At 40.8% G+C, this 25477-nt stretch overlaps 2 protein-coding genes across 5 annotated transcripts in view; both read right to left on the minus strand.

Annotated features, from left to right (window-relative positions):
* myh14 (myosin, heavy chain 14, non-muscle) overlaps nt 1-9914 on the minus strand; it is a 31422-nt gene extending 21508 nt beyond the window's left edge. For 2 of the 4 annotated variants that reach the window (XM_069142679.1, XM_069142675.1), the window contains exons 1-5: nt 9761-9914; nt 5940-6120; nt 3073-3279; nt 1851-2007; nt 701-728 (exon numbers count right to left, since the gene is read on the minus strand). In XM_069142679.1, the coding sequence (XP_068998780.1) occupies nt 701-728; nt 1851-2007; nt 3073-3279; nt 5940-6107 (560 nt within the window). In that variant the 5' untranslated portion in view covers nt 6108-6120; nt 9761-9914. The remainder of the gene's footprint in view (nt 1-700; nt 729-1850; nt 2008-3072; nt 3280-5939; nt 6121-9760) is intronic. The other 2 variants (XM_069142677.1, XM_069142678.1) reach the window with 1 other exon arrangement.
* Nucleotides 9915-13940: 4026 nt separating this feature from the next.
* Nucleotides 13941-17489, minus strand: kcnj14 (potassium inwardly rectifying channel subfamily J member 14). Its single transcript, XM_069142680.1, has 3 exons — nt 16431-17489; nt 15005-15322; nt 13941-14171 (listed from the first exon to the last, which is right to left on the minus strand). Exons 1-3 carry the CDS (start codon nt 17487-17489, stop codon nt 13941-13943), a joined length of 1608 nt encoding a protein of 535 aa, XP_068998781.1.
* Between the last annotated feature and the right edge of the window lie 7988 nt (nt 17490-25477).

The raw sequence follows: 25477 nt of genomic DNA on the forward strand, positions 1-25477 counted from the left end.
GACTGACAAGCAGGTAGACAACTGATGGGTGCAGACAGAGGCGACGCCAGATTCACATTACAGGATGTTTTCCTTATCTCAGATTTTTCGGATTCTTTGAATTCATGTTTGAAAGTGACCCACAACCAACACTGGTGTGAAGTGAGCTGTCTTCTGGACCGTCATATGAACATTCACAATCTAACAACAAAACATGTCTACATCAAACAAGGGTGGCTGTAACTCAGATGGTAAAGCAGGTTGCCCACTAATCATAAGGTTGGCAGTTTAATGCCTGTCTGCATGTCTTCCAATGTCCTCGGGCAAGACACTGAACCCCCAAGGTTGCTCCCAATGGCAATCGAGAACTTTGCATGGCAGCTCTGTGATCATTGGTGTGTGTGTGTGTGTTTGTGAGTGAATAGTAAATATCTTATAGCACTTTGAGATCGCTAAGGTGAAAAGTCACGATATAAAATCTCAACATGGATCACAACATTTTCAATTTGTCCACATTTTGGTGAAAACCTGAATACATAAGCGCATGCAGGCCTTAATAAGCCCAAATGATAACAAACCAAAGCACATCAAATACATAAAACGTACATGCACAAACACCCTGTCAAACATTGTCAGTGTGACCCCAACTGAAACGCTCCTCACAGCAAATTAAAAAGCATCCACACAAAAACACACCGGCGTTCTGCTGAAGGTTACTCACGTGCAGAGGATGGACTGATCTTCTCGGTCTGTGAAACAGGAAAACATTATGGAGGTCATATGGGTGACGTGACATTATACCAAAAAAAAAACTTTCCAACAATTTGTTTGGCTAAAATGAATCAGACAGACAAGACACTTGTCATGTGTAGACCTCTGCCTATTAGAAAGTCTATGCATGTTGTTTACATACAATTCTCTGAAATAACACACTGTAGTGCTGTATGGCTGTGAGGTGGTTGTCTGTGGCGCTGGCTGGCTGGCTCATGTTACACTAAACCTCCATCCCGACTGACTGGAAACCTCCACATGGGCTCACACCTCATGTTTTGATACATAATACATTTTATATGAGAAGAGGTGGATTCACTACTGTGTTTAAATCTCCGACTGTGCTCTGACTCCTGGCATGTCGGTCGCTCCTTCGCCAGTCTGTCATGTAAAAAGAAGTGTGTCGCCAGCTGAACTGGTCCCTCCAGGCTGCCAAACCACATAACGCCAGCAGTCAATTGGTGGACATTGTTTGAAACGTTGCATGCAGTTGCTATTCAGATTCCCACGCGTTCAGTCTGGAAGAATTCATACTGGTCCTACAGGTTCAATCCCTGTGGCAACACACCTGCAAACTACCTCCTTGGGCAGGTATGGGGGGGGGGGACAAATACTACTGAAGACACAGAGCCTCATCTGTCCTGTCATCTCAAGTAGACATCCTGAGGCAGACATTGCTCAATCGACCCTTAACTGCTTTTAAGTGGCTGCTGGGAATTCTCTCTGCTTCATGCTATGAAGTCAACATGCCAGGTCGGGCATAAAAGGTGTCTGTCATTCATTGTTATTACATGTATAATATGTGGTTCCCCACGCTCGACACAAAGTATATTACTGGATCTACTGTTCGTTAAAGGAGTGCCGAAAATCTCCATTGTGAAAAATATTGTCTCGCCTATTTGTTTGCCCTTTTAAAGCTTTTGATAAGCGCCACAAGAATATGCCACGCCTTCGAATAGCATTCACGGTGTGGCTGAGCTCAAAGATCACAGATGACATTCAGCACCACGTTCCAGGCCGGCTGAGCTGACAGGAGATGTATGGGTTCGCAACAGGGTCAGGGTTTTGTTAGGGGTCAAAGGTCAGATAGTGTGGAGTACCTTGTAGCATGCTGCGATACGCAGCTTCTGATATGGCATAGATGTGCGGCGGCATCTCGTGGCGTTTTTTGCCCCTGTACATCTCCACGATGGACTCTGTGTAGATTGGCAGGTTCTTGTAAGGGTTCACCACCACACAGAACAGCCCTGAGTACGTCTGGAAGAAAAATGCAGGACAGAAAGATTTACACTGATCTACACTTACATGGACCCTGTTTAGGATATCAGTCACAGCAGAACACAGCTGTCTCATTCAATCTCAGTCTATCTGAAAGGGTTAGTATACACATTTTAGAATATATAATTCTAAAAAGAAGATTTATCATGAAAATACTCCCTCGGATTATTATCTAGCCCTGAAAATCTTCTCTTGCATTCTAACTACTTGGTTTGAGTGATTTTTGAGTGATTCATGCTAGATTCCAGAAAACTTTCATTACCTATGGGTGCTGTGGGCCTGACTTCTCCTGTCTGATATCTGCAGTAGTATAGTCTCATTACTCTGTTGTTTTAGTACTGAAGTAAACCAATAGGGATGTCAAATACTGAGTGCCTGATGAAAAATTAAAAAAATTAACCTTTTTTTTTTTAACTTTGTGCCCATCATTACATTTAATGCAGTCGTGATGTATTCCAACTGTATCAAAAGTCATGAACAACACACCCACTACTATCTTATCTCATAGTAATACGCCTCTTTAAGGTATTCCAACATTCTTATCGTTGCCTCTCACTGTCCACCTTTTCATCCTCTCAGCTACATCCGCCAATATTAATCCGACTAATAGGAAGTTCAACATTTAATACATTTCAATTTCCCTTTTATTATTTTACTTTAATTGCTAGTGCTGCCTCTTTGAGTCAGTTATCATTGCCTTACACAACTATGACTTCCTTTCCCATCTTTTTGTAGTATCCCACTCTTATCTATTCTTTGCACTTTCGTTGCCCCTCTTCTGCCGCAGAAACCGGAGACGCCGCCGCGGCCACCACACACATGAACAACGTTTGTAAACTTACCCCTCACCTCTCTTACCACCATATATCAGTTACACAGGAGTTGCCACCGCTCACGGTAATATATGCATGTACACAACATTACGGACTTTGTGTGCGCACACTGCTTCCTCTTGTTTATGCATGTACTGTTTGTGCAAACATCACGAGTTTTATGCCATGAATGCGTTCGTCCCACCACCTACTTGTTGTTTCATTCACTCACATAGATCAAGCCAGAGTAGTATCTCTCTCTCAGGTTGTGCAGCACCGAGGCTTCGTTGAGGCAGGTGAGGTCGGCCATGTCCTCCACCTTACTGAAACGTGGAGGGTTCATCCGCTGCACCTCCTCCCTGGACAGAGTCAACCGCCGCTGGCTGTCTGTAAGCTCCACCTCCACCTCATCACCGCGCTCTTCTCGAATGCTGGCCGACTGTACGAAGAGAATAAAAAAGGACGAATCTAAGAAAACACTTTCCAATAACGTCAAACGAGTTTCCTCTACATCACCAAATTAATAAGCTTTAAACTTGCTTTAGAAAGGTCATCCACCATATTGATGATCATGTTCTTTTTTTTTTTACAGCAACACTGGTTTAAAAAAAAACAATGCATTTACGGGATTTAAACGATACACCAAAAAAGTCAATGTCTTAAAAACAATAATCTGAATTTAAAGGTTCCATATTTGAAACTTCTCCGGTGTTGACATTCATAAAATTATATTTTTGTGGTTTTAAGCACCAAAACATATCTCGTATGTATAGTTTTACATCTCCTCTCTTAACCTTCTTTCTGAAGCTCTACCAAGAACAGGCTGTTTTCTGTCTACACGTTTCAGACACATTCATATCAATGATCCTCTCTTATGATTGGCAGACTCTTTTCTGAGTGACGCCCACCCAGACCAACCACAAGATGTTTACAGTCTAGCTTACCAGCTTAGCAACAAAATTACCACTTAAGAGTTTTCTTCCACATAAAATCAGTCCTTCCAGAATTTCGCAGGTTTTTTTTTTTTTTTGTGGTTGTTGCGATTAAAAATGTTTGCTTTTGTGGGGGATTTTCTGAAAAATTGGGGGTTTTTTTCAGAAAATTGCTGGAATAAAAAAAAAAAATGCCAGCCCTTGAAGCAAAAAGTTATAAAAAAAAAAAAAAATTATAAAAGTGACAAAGCTTTACAGAACAGACAGTCTGTGACTGTAATACAGAAACAACGACTACATCAGACAAAATAAGAGCTTTAGATGCTGTTTAATTCATGCTAATTCAACACAGGGCTACTGTATGCACAAAAGCAAAATGCAGCCTCTTAAAAACTCTACGCGTGTATAATTTTTTTTAGCATACAGTATTATATAATCACTTCCATTGATAATAAGCATTTAATTAGAACATTTTATTCTGAAGGCCACATTTTCCACAAACTCTGCCACTTCTGTTTTTTCGGCTTGTTCTGGTGCACAGTTTGTTTTGGGTAATGAGAGGAGAGGAGGCAGAGCCTTTCTGATTATAAATGAGGAGTCATTTTTATTAATAAAGACTTACTTTGTGCAGCTAAGACTTTCAGCACAGCTTCTGCTGATGAAATTTTTTGTGACATCACAAACTTACAGAAGTCAAAACGGCACAATTGCTGAATACGGCTATGTGCATTTCTCCATGGCCTGAGTGTTTTCTCACTATATATAGCACCTACACCTGCTTTGTAATCAAAAAAGAAGTGGGAATCGGAATTTATACAACATGGGACCTTGAATTACTTGCTTTTAAAAGATGTTTTGTGACAGCTTAAGATGCTCTTAGATGAGCTTTCCAAACAGCCATTGCTTGTGATAAAAGTAACTTTGACTGAAAATAAAACAGACTAAACTGTAAAACTGCAATAAGTCTAAAGCCGTTTTCAAGATTTACTTTATTTCAAAAAACTTAGTTTGTTTGGGAAAACTGTCAAAAGGAATGTATAGTAAATTTTACCACATACAAATCTACTAATCTAGTCCACGGACTCTACAGTAAACCAGCTGACCTACATACAATGAAGCAACCATTGTACATACATTTGTAAAAAATGTTTGGCAGACTCTCCCAGTGAGCTTTAGAGTATGAGTGCCATTGCATTTGACAGCAGACAAGAATAGATGGTGACAGAGAGGGGCAGAGACGACCTCTTGTCACACTGTAGGTCTTGTGCTTGTTGGACAGGAAGTAGTGAAATGAGGCTTTGACCATGTCACAGGACCCTGCTCTGCTATACTGCTACTTGACATGCACAACACGCAAAATATACAGTGTTTTTGTCTGTGGGTGGATATTAGTCACAGACTGAACTGCATGCTCAGAATATGTAACTGGATGATGTGTCTGTGTGTGTGTGTGTGTGTGTGCGTGTGTGTGTGTGTCTGTGTGTCTGTGTGTGTGTGTGTGTGTGTGTGTGTGTGTGTGTGTGTGTGTGTGTGTGTGTTTGTTAGGCTCTGCCATTCTCAGATCTAGAGTGTAAAAATGAAGTCAGTTTCTCTGTACCGGCCTCTTTAACATTAGGAGGCTGAAGGAGCGTATTGTTCTATTCATAGGGCTCTTTATGAAACCAGTCCAGCCGAGAGAGGGAGACTCAGAGATAGGACATCGAATTCATATGTCACATCCACAGGAAGCTTGTAATGAGCATTATGCAAGCACCGAGGCAAACTGGAACAAATGAATATTATGACTGGGGCCCCGTCATAGACATCAGGCGTAAATATGTTTGAAAGCATCACAAGGCAAAGTAAGGAATTAAATAAGATGAATTAAAGCAGAGAAACTAGGGCACTGTCATAGGGATAGAAACCTCATAAGATATAATAATACACACAAAGAAGCGCACACACCCTATGCTGCTTTGCCTCACCTGTATGACACACTCTCAATTGAGGGCACAGACTTGGGGCTAATTATTGACCAGAGCATTAGCACTCAGAATGTGCAGGGCAAGAATGTGAAAGAAAGTTGTCAAAATAAATAGCATTCAAGCCCAAGTATGTTGTAAGTATGTTTTAATGTTTTGTGATAAACCATGAGCTAAGAAATGAACCACCTGTCTTGACAGCTTACCTCGAAGCCGTGCTTCTCCGACGGCACCCACACCAGCCTCTTAGCTGCCCAGTCGGCCTGGCTGGAGGCGGGGAACGCGGAGGAGCCTGAGGTGGGCGATCCTGGCCCCACGCCCGATGACAGGAAGCGGGTGACATCGTTAACGCCACCCCCCGTTGGCTTTGACATGGTACTACTGGCACTGGGAGAGGAAAGTACAGGAGACAAAAAATGGGGGGGGGACAACAAAAAGTGAGTCAAATGTTGCCACAGACCTACTGACTTGCGAGAGGCCTAAAACCACAAAACTGTTGGGACTGTGATTCTGTGTCAAGACATCACACACACACACACACACACACACACACACACACACACACACACACACACACACACACACTTCATGTGCGCCCACCCACCCATACAGGAAGAGCAGTAGTAGCACGCAAGGAGCATGCAGGCCATATCCAGCCTGGGATGGCCTAATTGTAAAACGCAGCAAATCAAGGAGAAGACAGGAATGGAAAAAATACAGAGACTGCCGGGCGGAGGGATGGAGGAAAAGCGAGACCCATCAATCGACTGAGTAAACTGACATGACAGTGAGGGTGGGGTGGGGGGGATGGGGAGGTTGGGATAGTGGTGAGAAGAGAGGATCAAAATGAACTGAATCTACTGTTCGCTGAAAGAAAAAAGAAAAAAGAAAAAATGAAGCATCCTTCTTCTCCAGACTGCTGGACTCAGCAGAGATACAACTGCAGAGACGCCCTCAGAGAGGACTAACGGACACAGTGGAGCCAAAGTGCTGATTCGCCTTAGGGGCCGGTGTCCTGTGAAAGACGAGGTGACAGTCGCTAAAAGTGGTTACTACTCTGAGACATGAGGGCAAACTACAGTCAGACCGACTGCAGCGCTACAACAGGATGTTTCTAAAATGGCTCTGACAACTAAGAAATAATGTGCAGCAGTGATTCTGTGAGAAAAGTTGTCTTGGTGGTAAGAGGAGGAGATCTCGTGACTTTAAAACTTTACACTGAGGCCAGTGGGAATGACACAGTTTCAGGGGATGTAGCTGCTGCTTCCAGGACAGTTCACACGGATCATCTAAAGGATCATGTCACAAACAGAGCAATTATTTTGATCGATTATTCGCTGAAGTAATCTGAAAAATTCACTGGTTCTAGCTTCTTAAATGTGAATATTTTATGCTGTCTGTTAGTCTTCTATGACCCTAAATGGGAGTATTTTGGGGGTTTCTATAAATTGGACATATGGATCATACAAATAATCACTTGTGGCAGCCCCAAAGATCTTATTTTCCTTTTGAAAACAGAAAAGAAAAACATTATTTATACATTCAGCTACTGCAACATACTTATTAAATATAGGAAAGTGCAAAATAATGCTGAATCTATGAAATCTGATGGTCTGAATTTCATGTGGCTAAATGATGAGTTAGCTGGTTAAAGTGTTTGACTCCAAATTAATTATAAGATCATAATTATTATCAAAATTAGGCTTTATGAAGGAATTAGCTGACAGAAATTATTATTAAATAGGTACAGGGAATGGAACAAGCTTTTATGGCTTCAAATAATGATTATTTTCAGTATCAATTTCATTCTTGATTACTCAATCAGCTGTTAAGTCTTTAAAATGTTAGAAAAATGCCAACCAGTGTCTCCCAAAGCCCAGAATGCAACTTAAGATGTTTGTTTTCTCTTGACCACAAGTCTAAAACCAAAAGATATCCAGCTTCTTATCAATGGAGGAGCCAGAAAATATTCATGTTTTAAAAGCTGGAATCAGAATATTCTAGCTTATTTTGGTTGTTAAAAGACTCACTAATGAAAGGATTATAAAAAATAAATAGTTGGTGATTAATTTTCTGCCAATCAACTAAGAAACTGCTGCTCTACAAGCTTGAGTTTTGAACGACTGTCAACTTTGATCAGACAGGAGGGCTGTTGTGCCAGTGAGTGTGTCACTTATTATGCATCACCGTGCCTCGACAGGTATGTCATTTGGCCTGATTCCTGCTATGCATTTACATTTTTTTCCACTTCGTCTGTTCGTCTGTCCCCAACCATACCTGTTACTCTGATATCGCTCTGGGTGTGGAGTAGACACACTGACAAAAGACTCGCCACCACCCAACCAGTCAGCATGGAAAATATGTAATCCCTCAATGGCATAAAACAGCTGTGCATCTGTTATTAAAGGCTGCTCTTATGCTATATTTTTGTTCACGAAGACCGTTAAAAGACCAAAACTGAGTCATAAATATATCATTTTTGGTTAGTAATTTTCTCAAACAGCTGCAAACTGTAAATTCTTTTAACAAACAGGAGCAACTAGATGAATTGTCTGGGACTATTTTTGGTTGTACAATAGTGAGTACTAACCTCACCACAACAGGGGTGTGTGGGTTGTGGGAATAACATACAGCTACCACATTTGTGGTGAATGGTGTGGCTGACTGAGGTGCATTTATTAGTTTAAGCTAATACTTGTTAATAATTAATAAAGAAAGAACACTGCCAGCCTCTGTAGAAGAAACATGTTAAGACATAGTAATGAAACTGAACAACTGACAACATAAAAGCTATATTTCCAAAAGGAGCATATGACATGGATGGTACTTTTTTTTTTTTTTTTTTTTTCATTCAGCTCAATACTATTACTAAATCAGCTTTGATAAAAAAAAAAAAAAAAAGAAAAAAAAAAAAGAAGAGGTCTTTGCATAACAACTGTATAATGCTTCTGAATCCTATGGATGTCAGTGATTCCCCTAAAGCAAAGTCTTCACACACACGTATGCAGAGAGACCTCAGGTTGTCGCAGTACAGCCTGGACAAACCAGCAAACTGGTCCTGCAGCAGCTGGAGTGGCCACAACCTGACTGATCTCCTCCATAGCAACACCCTGAACACGAGCAGCAGCAGCCCACAGACAATAAATACCTCCTGAGTTTGGACTGAGGTCATCCACTGCGGGGCTCCTGGCTGTGTGCGCGCATTTAGCTATGCGTGTGTGTGTGTGTGTGTGTGTGTGTGTGTGTGTGTGTGTGTGTAATTAATGTGTGGGTGCCTAGGCGCGCGTGATTGCGCGCGTGTTAAACGGGTGTGTATGTGTGTGTGTGTGGGAGGGGGGGGCGGCGGCGGCAGCTGGAAACGCCTTTTCTTCAGCTTTGATGCAAAGTGAGCGTCGGGGATGAGAGTGTGGCATCACAAGAGGACGGTGAGGAGAGGTGACATTATTAAACCACCGGCTGTGATGATGACAGTGCGGCTGCAGAGCTCTACAGCTGCGGCGTGACCCCCATAAATGAACCTGCGTTTTTAAAGCTGTGGCTCCATCAGCCCAAAACCTGACGAGGACAACCACACCTTCAACATAAGACATGAACAATCACACGGGCCCCAGCCTTTAATTGACTTGGTGAACCGCAAGCCTGTGGCAGCCACAAAAAAAAAAAAAAAAAAACACACACAAAAAAAAAACAGCCATTTTCAAAGTGTTACGCTATTGCTATTACTATTATTATTACACAAAGATCACAGTAGGCCTGTAGCTTATAATTATATAGGTCAAAATCGTTTATAATGAGGCTGTTTTCTTTGGCCAGACTTCAGGTCATTTCGATGAAAGCCTCTCTTCGAAGGCGTACAAAGATCAAATGAACGCCTTCAGTCCCACTAATGTTTCATATTTAGGCGTTAAGCCACCGTATCTGGACGAACCGAGCCGTGTTAGCCAGCTCCACCGAAATATGATACGTTCAGTATATTACACCGGCTATTTACGAGTTGGATTAGAGGAAAGGCAATTAAATGTCTTACCTTCAGGTTCCGCTCTGAGTTGTGGATAAGGCTGTGGTGTGAGGAGAACCGGGCTGAGGCTGTTTCTCGGGTGTTTTCCTGCCTGATAGGTGTGTAGCCTACCGCATATGCGGCTTTTCTCGTTGCATTGCTCCCTCAGTGGAGCCGCACACACTTCTCGGTGAGAATAAAACAAGAGAGCACTGAGGGCACGGCGGCAGCTTCAGCCCCGGAGAAGCACTTCCTGCTCGCAGACCAACCGGCTCCGACCAGACGGGTTTTACTCCGGCTTCAGAGAGAAACGACTCCAATCACAATCTAAAACCGAGCCGCGGACCCGCCTCGTGAATACGACGGTAAGTTTTCCGCCCCAAAGCGGGCATAAAACGTTAGCGGTGACGAATCACTTTAACGGCAGCGGAGACATCTCCGCCATTGACCAATGCCAACAGGCGGAAGGCGGGGCTAATAGTGATCGACGTTTCAAACAGCCAATTGCAGCGTTGTGGCAGGTGCCGTGCGGCAGCCTCGCGCTGGAGAAGGGAGATTTGCGCGCCCTTTGTTTACCACCTAATGGCCCGAGTGTCCGCAGACACCGATCTGGGATCGGATTTGTTTGATTCTACCTTCAAATTGAACCGACAGTTTGCTTGGAAGGATCTGACTCCAGGCGCGTGATTCAGATCAGGCCAGAAAATCCGACTGAGCCCGAGTACCCGAGGTACCACAGGGTTCCGGGGCCTGTTGGTAGATGGTTACACCGAGGGAGGCACAGCGACATTTGTTGAAATGTTAATTTAACCTGTAAAAATATTCTGTTTAAAAATATATTTGTTCTCGCGCTAAATGTGCGACAATCTTAAATGAATATGTGATGATGCAGCCCCGTAAAAAGCTGATTATACGTTATGAATTTTTTTTTTTATGGACAAAACAACTATTTAGCACTGAGCAGCGTGTCAAATCAGTTTACAAAACTTGTATATAATTCTAATACAGGTAAACTGTTTTACATATTTTACAACACAATAGATTTTTTATTATTATTATTATTATTATTATTATTTACAGCTCCTTACAAGCCTAAAAAAAACCACAAAAAAACCTTCTGGAATACCCCAAGAGGAATAAGATATGCAAATAACTATTTATGTTACTCCCTGTATTTTTTTCCCCCTCTACCATATGAAGTGTAAAAAAAAAAAAATCTACAAAGGGTGTTTAATTCTTTTATCAGCATTAGTTCTCCACAATAAGATATTTTGACACAATAAAAAGTAAACAAATTTGTTATACTGTAGTTTATTAGTTTAACTCCCAAAGTTGTGGATATTTATAGTTTTATTTACATCAGAATGTTTTAACATTCAATAAGTTTTCTCGTAAAGATAAAAAACAAAAAATGTTCAGACTATTCTGTAACAGACAGGGAAATCAGAGAAAATGTTCAAAAATGCGTGAATCTACAGGCTTGCCATGTGAACTACGAGGAGCGCTACAAGGAGAATAAATAAAGAAGCAACCAATAATTGTAGTTGAATCCCTGTTTTATTTGCTCTACAACAAAGTTTTGTCTCATTTGGAAGTGCTCTGTGCCTGAGGCAGCTCTGAAATTACGTATCAAGAGCAGAGATGTTTCACTTTTTTTTTTTTTTTTTTTTTCAGAAAAATAACCTACGCATGTTAGTTACAGCTTTTATTAGTTTCATCTTTTTCATTTAAAAAAATAGGTAGTATTACAGTATAACATGTATTTTACACTATGTATAAAATGTACTGTACTGTGAGTAGTGAATCCTAAGCAAACAGTGGAATGACCAAACAATCCATCTGCCTTTTCTTTCTGGGGTGTTTAAAAAGCGCTATCATTGCTAAAGTGATGGTGCTGTAAGTTCAAGTTACATTTCATGGAAGTGGAGGCAGGGTAAACATGACATGACCCAACGTGCAGCCTATAAATAGAACATGGTAGCCATAACAGAGACGTGGAAGGGAAAACACAAACATAGAACAGCATTAACAATAATTGTAACAGATAATATGTTATCAGTCAATACCTCTGCATCATCTGAGGTTACACAGGTGAAACTCTGCGACTGATGCACTGAGGTTAACCTGTGCTGACCCTGTGACATTACTGTGCCGTTGCAGTTGCTTCATCAGTGATATTAGTCTCCACATTTTACTTTAGTGCAAAGTACAAAGAACAAAGAATAAGTTCCCAGGTTGTGCTTCAGATGGGCTGATTATTGCTCAACACTTAATAACATGTTGCACTCCTTACACTGATTTGCATTTCCACATATTCTATGATCAAACACTTCAATACTCAGGTGGCATAATTTACTAGTTTAAAATAAACAAAACCATTCCAAGTGCTTTGTAATATAACTGCAAAGTAAAACTATTTGTCTACAATATTATACAACTAAAAGCTCCTTTATGTCATCAGTGTGCATTCATAGTGAGACTACTGAGGAAATTCATATTCATTATTTGCAGAGATGTTTTGTCTACTTAGAACATACCGCAAACGTAAAAGTGATCCAAAAAAAAAGTCTTACATAAAAAACATTATGCAAATACACACAATAAAAAATACACTTTAAGCACATTTTATAGATGAAATAAACTGCTGCAGATGAAGGGCCAGTTGCAAAATCTCTTATGAAGGCACCACCTGCTACTGTACACTGTTCTCATACTTTGTGAAAGAAGCCTGCTGCAATACAATTACATTTGAAGGGGGTTCGATGGTTTTATAAGCAGAAAAAAATACAATAATTTTCTGAGAATATGGGATAGTTTCCAGTTAAATCCTCATCCACTTGTGCAGAAGCAGCAACCCACCCCATCATCAACATTATCATAATATCTCACTTGTGTTCCAGTGATGTTGGAGGGTGGGTCTTTGATACATTTATAGATCAACAAGAGAAACTGCTTTTGCCTTGGATTTAGTCCACACCATCAAGGGTTATCCAAGTGCCAAGACACTTAAAAGATTATATTGTTCATTACTAAGTACTAGAGTCCGAAAGTAACACAGCAAAAACAATAGCGGGTTTGCTTTCGGTGGCATAAAACATGAGAGGATATTGTAGATAGTAGTGCAAGAAAGAATGCATAGTAATTAACAGATCTGGACACAGCCAACATAATCTGTCCTGCTGTATCACCGCTGTGGTTTGAGACCTACAACGCTCCCTCTGAAAACATGGCATACCACTCTAATGTTACATTAAACAAAGCAAATGTTACAATCAGAGAACATTTTTTGCATGACACATTAGAAAAAAGCCAAAAAAACAAGCAACATAAGATACATTACATGGGAAGAAACAGTTCAAAACCACTGCTAGTTTTCAGCCGTTTCTCCATGTCACTGTTGCTCTGCTTTGGCTCTACAAGTAGCCTGGTGTAATACTCAACAACATTCTTAACAGCACCCCCCCCATGTCAAAGTATCACAAAAGGTGCAGTATCCATACTTACCATGAAAAAAATAAATACAAATTAAAGTGATAAGTCAGCATTGTAGTGGAAATACATTCCTGAGTAGCAACAACACTACCATTCACTGCATATAGAAACCACCTCACATTGAGGTCAAACATTTCTCCAGAGCATACATATGTGTGTGTGTGTGTGTGTGTGTGTGTGTGTGTGTGTGTGTGAGGGGGGAGGGGGGCAATTGCAGGTTGTAGCCACCATGGGGTGCTGTTGCATATCCTGCCATTCAGGCATTAGGGCCAGATGAATGCGCTGTGGTAGTGATGGGCCAGGTGTGAGACTTGGCAGACAAGTTGCCAACAATTCTGACAGATTGCCAGGACCAATCAGACAACTCGGTCTGTGTAGAAACCCAACACCCCGGAAGACTGATCCCCAACCTCCTACCGTTTCTCTCTGTCAATTTCCTTCCGCCCTTCCTAAATTTATACTTTAAAAAAATGCTATCCATTTGACTTTCTCCTACTCATTTTCTTTATTATCTAATCGCTGTAAACAGTGTCCCTTCCTATCATTTACCCTGCACCGGCAAATTCATGGCTCTATCTATTTTTTTTTTTTAAATCCCGTCTCCCCTGCTCTGCCCATGTCTGCCTGTCGAACCTTCACTTCTTTCGGTTCTTCCACTAAAGCTCCCAGTCAACTTACTTTCTGTGTTTTTCCCTTTAAGGCCTCTTATCCAACAGGTTCAGTTGTAGTGGAGATGTTCTGCCAAAGACAACCTTTGGGTCGGTAGGGAGGGACACTCAGGGTCTTGATCTGGCTCATCATCAGGAGAGATGAGTTTTAAAGCAACTTCGTTCTCATAACAGAATGACGAGCGTGAGCTGTGGATGTAGTTCTGCTCAGCTAGCTCTTTAGCACTGCATGACGGGGTGTTTGGGATTTCATATGTCCGATGGAAAAACGAGTAGTCCACCTGGGGAAAGGGCAGAACAATCATTTTTAGTTGATTGCTAACAGGCTCAGAATGACAGTGTTAACACGCTATCAATGTTTACTGCCTTATAGTTTAGCGTGTTAGCATGCTAACATTCGCAAAGCACAATTGTTGTTGAAAGTCATTAGTTTTGCACACGCTTGATCATAAACAAATGTTCTGTACATATCAAAGTTTTTATGTGCTGGGTCATGTGACCATTGTCTGTCTGGGAACTGTAAATGTCTGTACAAAAGTTGTGGCAATTCTTGCAGTGTATATCAAGATTAGATATGTAAAAATGATGGCAAAATAAAAAGTCAAGAAATCCCCACATTCATTAGGATTTAGACTATGGGGACTATGTACAAAATTTAAGGGCAATCCGTCAAACAGTTGAGATATTCTACTTTGGCTCAGGGACTGGCATTGTCATCCATAGACCTACACCTTCGTGTGGCTAAAATCACGATATAGACCTCTCTCCGTCTATAGGGCTGGGTATCTTTCAAAAATGTTCAATACCGGTACTGAAACCTTGACATCTATACCAGTTCCTGAATTATGTCCTTTCTAAAGCCATTAAAAAAAAAAAAAAACATTTTAAGGAAAAGAAAATTGCAATACACATTACGGTACAAGTTATTGCTAGATGCTACAATTCACTGATGTTCCAATAAAAACTTCACATGCTATCAGACAGTGCCATGAGAGTCCGGTACCCAGCCCTACCCAACTAAAGTGAAGTGGTGAATACCACTATACTTTGAACATAAAATGAAGGCAATTATTGATATCCTTTTCTGCATGTGTCTTTATCTCTCCTTTCTGACCTGGTAGCAGTCTTTTCTCTCAAAGAGTACTGGTTCAAAGCGGTGTCCCCAGAGGATTTCCGAAGCCAAATAAGAGCTACGGCACTGTGTGGTCATGGCTGTGGCTTCTACCATGCCCTCGAGTATGACGACCACCTCCAACTCAGAGTCATTCTCCAGGGTTTTTTGGTCCATCTCGAAGAAAGGTGACTCATCATTGATTTCATGGACAATTGTCACAGGTGAGACCAAAAAGATGCGGTCGGTGCCGGTGTCAAAACCCACGTTGATGTCCATGTTGTCCAGCGGAAGGAACTCTCCTTCTGGCGTCACCCTTGACTGAGAGCAGGTTGGGAACACAGTAAAATAAAGTCAGTATCAAGTCCATAAAAATGTCCACATTAGATGTTTCAATTGATTCTCACATCTCGTACAATATTAAATGGAGACAATATGAAACAAACTAAAGTCAGCAGCGGGTGGGACATGATCAAGTAATGAAATTACATTATAATCTGGCTTTAACACACAATAGAATAGAAAAGTTTATTTGTCACCTGCAAGGTCATATTGTATATGAAAGGTTAAAATGCATTTGACACCAAAAGATAATCTGAGAAGCGCATTATGAATTTAATTTCCTATCCTGACCCAAAAGCTTTGTATTTGGTCATCATATTCAGGTGAATTTCACTATGCAGGTCTTTAGTCACACCACCAATGCATAGGCTTAATCACTCACCCTTTCTATGGAACAATATCCAGTCCCAAATATTTAGAACTGTATTTCTTTGATCCTCGCAAACTTAATCCCATCTGCTCTGTTTGGACTTTGATATGTTCATGCTATCAAAAGAGATCAAATTGTCTATGCTGTAGCCTCAATGCTCCAAAGATTTTGACCCTCTGGAAAATCTGGAGGGGACACACATATTTTTGCAATGATGACAAAACACTCCCAAAAAAGTAAACGAGTTTAAAACAAGGGCTGTTTGACCACGTGAGGTCAAATAGTAGGGTAAGTATCAGTATACACAGAGAACAATCACCAAACCCACCTAGAGACAGTATACAAGGGTAAATGAGATGACGAAGGACAATGGTCCTCAGTTAGAGAATTGTAGGCAAGTTAATCCATGGTAAATCTTCCTAACCCCTGAGGGAAAATAAAACAAGCTCTCATTAACTATGGTCCAGAGAATACTGGCCAGATGGTCTCAGTGCTCTCTCTCTCTGTCTCTCTCTCTCTACTGCAACCTTTTTCTCCCCCATCACTCTCTCACAGTAGAAACCTGTGTTAGTTGGACCATTTTATATCTTTCCGTCTCCCTTTACAATCACCAAATCACTTCTTTTGACCTTTTTTTTGGAAGACTTGTTTTATTTTATCACTGCCATATGTCTTTGTTTTTGCATCATGGTCATTATTTATCTTCCCTCCACTTACCTTCAGTAGTTGTGCTCTGACATGTGCCTCTACCAGGTGGCTCTTGCGAAGGTTTCCGACCCTCCACATCATGCAGAGTTTTCCGTCCCTCAGCGCCACCACAGCTGTGTCCGAGAACAACAGTGTCTCGTTGCGCTTCTTGGGCTTGGCAATCTTTGCCATGACTGCCCCGATGATGAAGGCGTCAATAATGCAGCCCACAATGCACTGCAAAATGACCGCCATCACCGCCAGGGGACATTCTTCGGTCACACTTCTGAATCCGTAACCGATGGATGTCTGTGTCTCCAGAGAGAACAGAAAGGCCGCCATGAAGCTGTTCACCTGCAGGAAGCACGGCTCGTCAACCACTGCCTCTCTATCAGGCTCTCCTCCAGAGCCGGCTTCTCCTGATCCTGGAGAGGGACCCGAGCTGGGGGCAAGCCGAATGGAGAAGTCCCCATGCGCGCAGGCAATGAGCCAGAAGGCAAATCCAAAGAGCAGCCAGGAGAGAAGAAAGGAGAGGGTGAAGATGACCAGCATCCAGCGCCAACGGATGTCCACACAGGTGGTGAAGAGGTCACTGAGATACCGCTGGCCCCTCTCGCTCATGTTGACGAAGGTGACGTTGCAGCGTCCGTCCTTGCCCACAAAGCGGTGTCGGGGCCGGCGGCTTGAGCGCCTGCCATGCCGACGGCTGGTAGTGGAAGGGGAAGAGAGTGAATCTCGGTCCGATGAAGAGCGGCCTTCCCTTCTCCCCCCTACACTACTGCCTCTTCCACTCCTTGGCCCTGAGCACATTCTTCCTGCTCGCACCCCGCCTTCTCCTCCTGCGTCTCCCCCAGCTGACTCTCTGATGGCACACTGCCTATGTGCATTGTTGGCGTTGCTCTGAAGAGGTAGAGCTTTGCCGTTGAGGGCATGGGTCGGGGAGGGGCTGGATGGGGTCCCTGACCCCGTTGGGCTCCCCCCTGCCCTAGCCGTATCCGCAGCACTCTGTGCCAGCCTCATGACCTCCTCCTCCTCTATTGGCCCATCCACCACAGCGCTGAAGCGACGTTTCACACGTGCCGCTCCCATCGTCTGCTATTACGTCTTTGAGTTTCTCAGTGTGCCTCGATTATTGGTGTGGTAATTAAGCACCTTAATGCAGTCAGTGAAGTTGTGTGTGGTGCTCACAACACAGTCTATCTTTTAATTTGTCTTAATAAAGAGAAAGTTTTAGATCCATATTGTCCAATGGTAACCAGAGGATGATACCCTCCAAGGCCATTGGTCAGTCACTCGTTTTAGTGTCCTTTCCACAACCTGTAATTCTGTTTCCCAGTGCAGTCTATCCTTTCAGAGATAGATCCCTCAGCAATGCCATCAAATCATACTCAATGAAGTAATCAAAACGAGCTGAGCTGAACATAGGGATGTCAAGAGTGGTCCAAGGAGTCTAAATGTGTGACCCCCAGTCTGCAAGAATTCATTTGACACAGAGTGGTAGGGTTGGATTGACCTCGACATACATCACCACAAAAACATGCGGGATTGGATCTGTTCAGTTCAAAACAATAAAAAGAAAGCCTGGAGGTCTTGATCTCAAGCAAGCATCATCAGGGGAATGGCGATGGAAATGTTTAGGGTAGACAGCTCACTACAGGGTACCTTTCATAATACTATGATGAGATGCAAATTAGGGATACAAGCCAGACAAAACCAAATTAATTTCAAATGAAACAATATACATACATACATACATATACATATGCAGTCAAATAAGCAGAAAAAAAACATGCCAATTCTTACGATCAAAGGTCTTCTGAGTTTCACAACTCCTTGGTATGTGCATGAGGAAACAAAGAATACAATGCAATCAAATGCTTACTGCAATTATTTAGCCATAATTCAGTGCCAATATGTCCTGGGTACAGAATTGAATATAGTACACAAAAGTTAATAAGCGGATTCACATAAATATATTGTTTTGAGCTGATTTAAAATCTTCCTATAAGTTGCTGTTGTCTTGACAACTCAAGGAAATGTCACTTGTGCCCAACCAGAAGGGCCCAACTGAAAGAACCATGTTTTGTTTGCCATTTCCTGTCCAATCATGTCACTGCTTTAACAATCTCATATTTTCGTTCCAAGTGTCTGCATATCTGTTTGATAGCCATTGTCAATTTGTTGAAGACTTACTTTGTACTGTATAGACAATATTTACCCAAGCTACAGTGCAGTTAACAATCACCTGCAACAGCTAGCGTCTCAGAGCAGACATACCTCAGTACAGCTCAGCATTACGGCTGAGAAATCACCTCTGCCTGACAAAAGATAAAAAGGGAAGAAAATAACAGAGAAATATTACTTTGATCTATCTCTGACGTGACTCATGTTTTTAGCTTTGGGTGGAAGATTTATATGGAGGGAGAAGGTAAGTACGGAGGTCACCTGGATATTTTCTACATTTTTCTGGAGGTCAGGTGTCAAAGTAGAAAGATCTGATGAATGTCACAGCGAGAGAAGAGCTGCGAGGTGCTGAGAAATAAGGTGGCTGAGAGTTTGACTGGGTTTGTGGATTCAAGTCTCTTACTCAGCATCCCTGTTTGAACCAGATCACAAAAGGCTACTTGAGCATCAGAGATGTGTTCCTCAAGCAAAAAGATAATCACATGTAGATGCAATGTGAAAACAACAACATGCAATTGAACCATAAACTAAAAAGCATGCATGGGAGTATAAAAGTCTTTGATATGTACTGTAGAAATGATTCTTAAAAGTTTAAGTAAAGCAAAGAAAAAACATATAAAAAAAAAGTATGCTTGCAGTGTCGGTAGTTACCTTGCCCAACCATTTCCAGAGCACCATACTACTAAATCCAGACAAAGTATAAAAAGTATGCTTCATCAAATGATTTAGTAACCATGGGGCAGAGTAAGTCCCTTAAGCACAACCCTGCACTGCTGCAAGTACAAAGAGAACCGCAAAGCAACAGACAAAAGCTGCTGTTATAACTTTGCAAATAAAGAAGCCATTTCATTCAACCAGTAATAGCAGGGAGGACAAAAGTCTACAACAAATGAAAATGGGGGAATAGATCCCTCCTGAAGTCAGAAGTTACATAAGGGTTCATCTTCGTTTGTGTGTTGTTGACCTCCCTTTCTGACACATGTTCAGCAAAAGCACTGAGCTTGTTGAAGAATCGCAGAAGACAATGAAAGAGTCTGCTGGTCCGTCCCCTTTATTGAGGTGCCGGTGTCTGTTTTGTATCCCTTTCCTTTAGGTCCTTCATGTATAACGCACTGCAAGTCTTGAAAAGAAATTAGAGCAAAGAAAACAGAGTGAAAAGGTGAAGTATTTATTGACAAAGAGTCACTAAAATGACAAAGCTGTGCTTAAACAGATGGTCTAAATATATACACTAATTATCTTGTTGACAAGTCCAAACAGAAAGTGGATGATCGGGAGTTTAACTTTTTCACATGATTGTATCTGTGTACTGTTTGTGTCATCTCCGATCTTAAGGTTATGATAGATATCCAAAATGTTGTTTACCAGGAACTTACCAGTGGTGGTCTTTCTTTTTGGTTTCTCACAATCTGGGCCAGGATTGTTCTCCTGGTGAAAGTCCTAATCTGTAGAACCAAACTCTGTCACGACTTCAGCTCGATGTAGCTTTTCAATCATGGAGACTGAAGAGAAAGAGAGAGAAAGAATTACATCTCTTTACATCTGTGTCTCCTGAAAACCATTCATACATTTTAGACTCAACCAGAAGCCAGTTATTGCATCTAATCCTTGGAAATCTTTCAGGGAGCCTAACAGTAATCTTTGTCTGTCCGTCATTATATAGATCTAAACAAAAATTATGATTACAAAGCGGGAATTCATTAACAAGCTTAAAGAGATAATTGAATGTGTTATTACGAAAGAACTGATGAATCCCACAAGAGTTCTACCTGGCAGGGCCTTCTCTGTGGGTCAGAATATTAAGTGGTATAGGATGAGTGATTAATGGTGGATCCAAAGCCAATCGACTGGATGAGTTGTGGGGGATCTTCTTGGGCAAAGGTTGAGACTGGGATTGCAGCTCAGATGAAGGACTGGGATAAACTGGGACTCTGGGTTGGTTGGGGGTGAGAAGGTAGTATGTCTTGGCGATATGATGTGGATTACAGCTGCACTCATGATTCCCGTAATCTCACCGATGGTTTTACTAATCCTCAAAGGATTTACACACAGGGTGTTTGTTAATATGAGAAATAAAATAAAATAAAATATAGCAGTCTGATCAATACTGATCAACACTCCTTGTTTCAAATAGGTGGACAAAATAATGTAGCACATCTTGTGACCATTGTATTTTTGACAAAGATCATGTGACGTCTGTTGTGCGCCAAAACTCACCAAGCTGTTAAAAGCAGAGACATTCCCCCAATGTGACAGGAATGTCATATTAGTATAGACCATTGTAGACTTAAAAGTCCCCTTCACCCCTCATCTCTTATTCTATCACTACTATCTGTCTAGCATTATGCAAATACCATGAAGGTGGAAAGATTGCAAACCATTTCAGGATTTCAAAGGTTCAACCAAAAGAGTACAATAAAATAGTACAATCAAATAAATACAAAAGCTATTATTAAACTGCTAAATGTAGTAATATGGAAAAGACTGATTTTGTCAGGCTTGTGTTGCTCAATGCTCAGTTAATAATCAAATGTGTGAGGAGGTAGTTCTGACCTTGCTGCCTTGATTATAGTTCCTGTCAGCACACTACCAGATGAACAAGCTCTCAGGTCCACTATCTCTGTTAGTAGGCTGACTTGTCTCTGGACAATTGACGCCAGTAGCTGGAGGAGGTGATGAGATGAAGTGTGTGTGTGTGTGTGTGTGTGTGTGTGTGTGTGTGTGTGTGTGTGTGTGTGTGTGTGTGTGTGTGTGTGTGTGTGTATGCAAAGCGAGAGTGCATGTGTCCTTGTGTTGGTTGCTGAACCTTATCGTGGTGAGGTGGAAAATATTTCTCTTCATATAAGAACATTCATGGAGGGGTACGTGGGAAAATTGTTCATGTGAAGCTGTTGCTTCATGCTTCCAGAGAAGTGTTTGATCTGCTGTCCTGCCTTATATGATGAAGCCTGGGAGATGTGATCAGACCATTAATGTTTGGAGGTCCTTTAACCAAATGGGTCTTTTTGGGTTATAGACTATTGATCGAACGATTTAAGAAATCTGATGAACTGGACTTTTGGAAATTGTAAAGGGTATGTTTAAACCTATAGCATATCAATTAATCAATAAAATAATTAGCTGACAGAATGATAATGAAAATAATGATTAGTTGCAGCCCTGAACCAGTCTATAATACAGTTGTAGCTGGTTGTTAACAGATGATACATAATAATGGGGCATTGCCCAGTTTAGAGGTTAAACTATAGCTATCTTAGCCTTTTTTTAAAAAAAAAAGTGGTACATGGAAGTACATAAAACAGTGTAAAAAGACACTTTCACATGTACTTGAACACTGTAGGGGACCAATGAAAGGGCTGGGAGATATCTGAGGTTAATACCATAGGGGAAAATAAAATAATCATAGTGAACTCTTCTACTGTGGCCTTGATTACTGAGAAAAATCTAAGTAAATTCAATTACATTATCAGCATAAAGTGAAATCTTATGCTGAGAATGTAGTTCCTTTTAAATCGTTGATCAGACTTGTAACAGCAGCTAAGGGTTTGATAAACAAGGCAAATAAAGCACTAGGCAGTACTCAACCAAAATTACAACCTAAAAATTGCTGTAAACATAAAACATTGCTCATGTGCATTACCATATGACTGGTGGATTATTACCACTGATATTTGAGAAAAACAGAGTTGTTGTCCAATTGTATTACAACCGTCACAGATTTGACTTTAACCCAATAACCTGGTACTGCAAAACATCTACTTGATAATGATTACGTTCAAAGTTCTCATGCAAGAACACACAAATCCACTTTTACAACCTATTTTTGTCCTCATTCTTTCACACGGGGTCTCTCACCATGTATTCTCACACTCCCCTGTCCTCTTTCTATCCAGATTATCTGACCATATTAAGGTGTTATGTGGCCAGATTAGGTTTGCAGACAATATGATTTCAGTGTCACTGAAAAAAAAAAAAAATCACCAAACTTCATTTTGTGAGGCCACTCTTCCTGCCACCTGATGGATCTGGCCTATTTCCTGTTCTTATGTTCAAAAAACAACAATTTGAGTAGGTGACATTCACAACCTATTTTTGCTCTGCGAAGTGTTTAATGCGTCATTAATGGTGTGAGAAGTTTAATCAACACTGCACACAATGTACAACACAAAACCTCAGTGACCCTCAACATTGGGAGGCCACAATGCAAATATGGAGTCATCAATACCTCACATTGATCAATGAAGGTTAGAAATCAGGGCACAGATCGGGACTCTCTCTCCCAGTGTCACATTGCTCACTGACAGGCTTTTTTCATTGTCCCTCTCCATGACTTTTATTTTAGGATTAATTAATCTGTACAATCTTTACAATTTTACTTTACTGTTTTATGCACGCTTTTGCAGAAGCTCTAAAAGCAAAGCCTAAAAATATCATAATATTACACAGTCACATTACAAACATGCAATGACCTTTTCTCAATCTGATCAATATAGTTCATATAATGCAATAGCTGCAGTTGATTTTTGCAACATCAGAGAACCAAACAGTCATGGATGTTGCAGTAAAAAATTATATTAAATAATATTCTGAGAACTTTGTTTGACGCACGATGGACAGTTAAAAAAAAAAAGGGGATGAAAATGAATGCAGCAGGACCACAGATAGCCTCTCTTTTATTCTACTCTCTATTTTTCCTTTTTAAAACCTGCAGATTGCATTACCCACAATGCAGCTAGACTTCCAATGGGTCAGCCGGAGATTCTAGTGTGTTATGCCAGCAGCTGCTAATGTAACCTCAAGCCACTAAACTCATGTAGAGATAAGGAAAAGGCCTTGCTTCATTCTAATCGTCAATTTCCCTTTGAAATCAGTCATTCATTATCTGACACGTAACACTGATTGTTGTGCATTAGTAAGTTGTCTGCATAATAATAATAACGATGATAATAATAAAATAGTAGATGGAATTGACCATTGCTAATTTGGACAATGCGCTAGTAAAACTGATATGTTTGGTTGGGGTGAGGTAGGTAGTACAACACAAACCCACAAACTCGTAGGAAAAACATCTGATAATAGGCACAACTGTGGAGTCATCTTGGCACTCAGCCTTATTCCATCTAATTGAAACTTGTCCACTGCCATCCCTCCCTTAGCTGCGTGCGGTGATAGAGGTCATTGTGTGATGACGACCACATATTAATCTGGGGAGTTAAGATGGAGCAGGTTGCAGTGTGCTGGTTAAAACTCTACACAACACATTTTTTAATTAAGAGAATACCCAGAACTCTGAAAAGTTCACAGTCAAGACTGATAAGGTTACAGACAACATTACTGCATTTAAAATGTTTTTATGCCTCCTTTTATCTCATAAATATTCTGTTACAATTGGCGCTGTAATCACTAGTTGATTAGTTAATAGTCTATTATTGTAACAGTAACCTGTATTTGTATAGTACCTTTCTTAACAAAGTTGGATACTTTGATCCTTCACAGAAGGATAAAACAATACAACAAAATTAAACAAATAAGTCAAATTCACACAGATGTTAAAACTTTTTTTTTTAATTTTAAAAAGGAAGAATGTTTTAAGAAGGGATTTAAAGCATGAATCAATCTAGCAAAGCTAATTTCAGAGGTTGGGGGCCCGGACTGCAAAAGCACAGTAAGCCTTCATCACCCATCAGGATCTGAACATCTTAACTGCACCTTCAGCTTTGGGACATTTTTCGCCATTTTTGTAACCTAAAGACCACACAACAAATTGATTAATCATGAAAAAAAAAAAATCAACAGATTAATTGAGAATGAAAATGATTTGTTAGTTGCAGCCCTATACACATTTACAAGCAAATAACTGACCTGTCTGGAGAGCCATATTTCTGACAATTATTTTGTAGAAACAAATTTTCTTTTTGTTTGCAATCCAACATGAAATGCAGCCCTAAAATGTCCATGAACACATCTGTGATGAAGCATCACCACTCTGTAATCTTTAAGCTTCTCAAAGGTAGTATAAACGTGTCCCTGGAGATTTAAATACACCACGGAGAAGGTCAACAGCATACAGTATCATGACTGCATCAGCTGTTTTCATCTAATCTGTTTAGACAGCACAAACAACACAGCTGAGTGAAACTATTTGCACATATTTTGCATCAGAAAATAAAAACAATCAAAAGGTGTAAAGGACAGGGTAACACCTAATAAGACAATCACATACAGTACATTACCCATGACAACAATAGTATACTGATTCCTGACAAACGCATGCAGAATGGCAGGTTTTTAGTATGTGCATCACAAACATACATTCTTTTCAAGAATTTAAGAATAATGTTCTCAATGTAAAATTACAAAGAATTTGGGGATTTCATCATCTACGATACATAATATCATTAAAAGATTAAAATAATCTGGAGAAATGTCTGTATGCATGGAACCAGGAAGAAAACCAACATTGTACCTAGTGATGTTCGGCCCCTCAGGCAGCACTGCATCAAAAACAGACACAAATCTGTAGTGGATATAATTGCATGAGCTCAGAAACACTCCCAAAAACTATTGTCTGTGAACACAGTTCATTGCTGCATCCACAATTACAGGTTAAAACTCTACCATGCAAAGAAGAAACTGTATATAAACATGATCCAGAAACACAGCTATCTGCTCTGGGCCCGAACTCATTTAAGATGGATTGAGGCAAAATGGAAAACTGTCCAGTGGTCTGACTAATCAAAATCGGAATTTCTTTTTGGAAATCATGGATGAGAGGGACCATCCAGTTTGTTTTAAGCACAGTTTAAAAGCCAGCTTCCGTGATGGTATAAGGTTACAATAGTGCACATGGTACAGTTAGCTCGCACATCTGGGAAGGCACCATTAATGCCGAA

The sequence above is a fragment of the Embiotoca jacksoni genome, unplaced genomic scaffold, assembly GCF_022577435.1.
Source record: "Embiotoca jacksoni isolate LCO1_2020_lvr unplaced genomic scaffold, fEmbJac1.0.p SCAF_11, whole genome shotgun sequence".
NCBI lineage: Eukaryota > Metazoa > Chordata > Actinopteri > Embiotocidae > Embiotoca > Embiotoca jacksoni.

Coding starts and splice junctions, on each gene's coding strand:
- kcnj14 (XM_069142680.1), bottom strand. CDS start 17,489: ATGGGAGCGGCACGTGTGAAACGTCGCTTCAGCGCTGTGGTGGATGGG. Junction 15,323..16,430: donor TCAGAGCACAACTACTGAAG/GTAAGTGGAGGG, acceptor ACCTGCTCTCAG/TCAAGGGTGACGCCAGAAGG. Junction 14,172..15,004: donor AGAGAAAAGACTGCTACCAG/GTCAGAAAGGAG, acceptor CCCTTTCCCCAG/GTGGACTACTCGTTTTTCCA.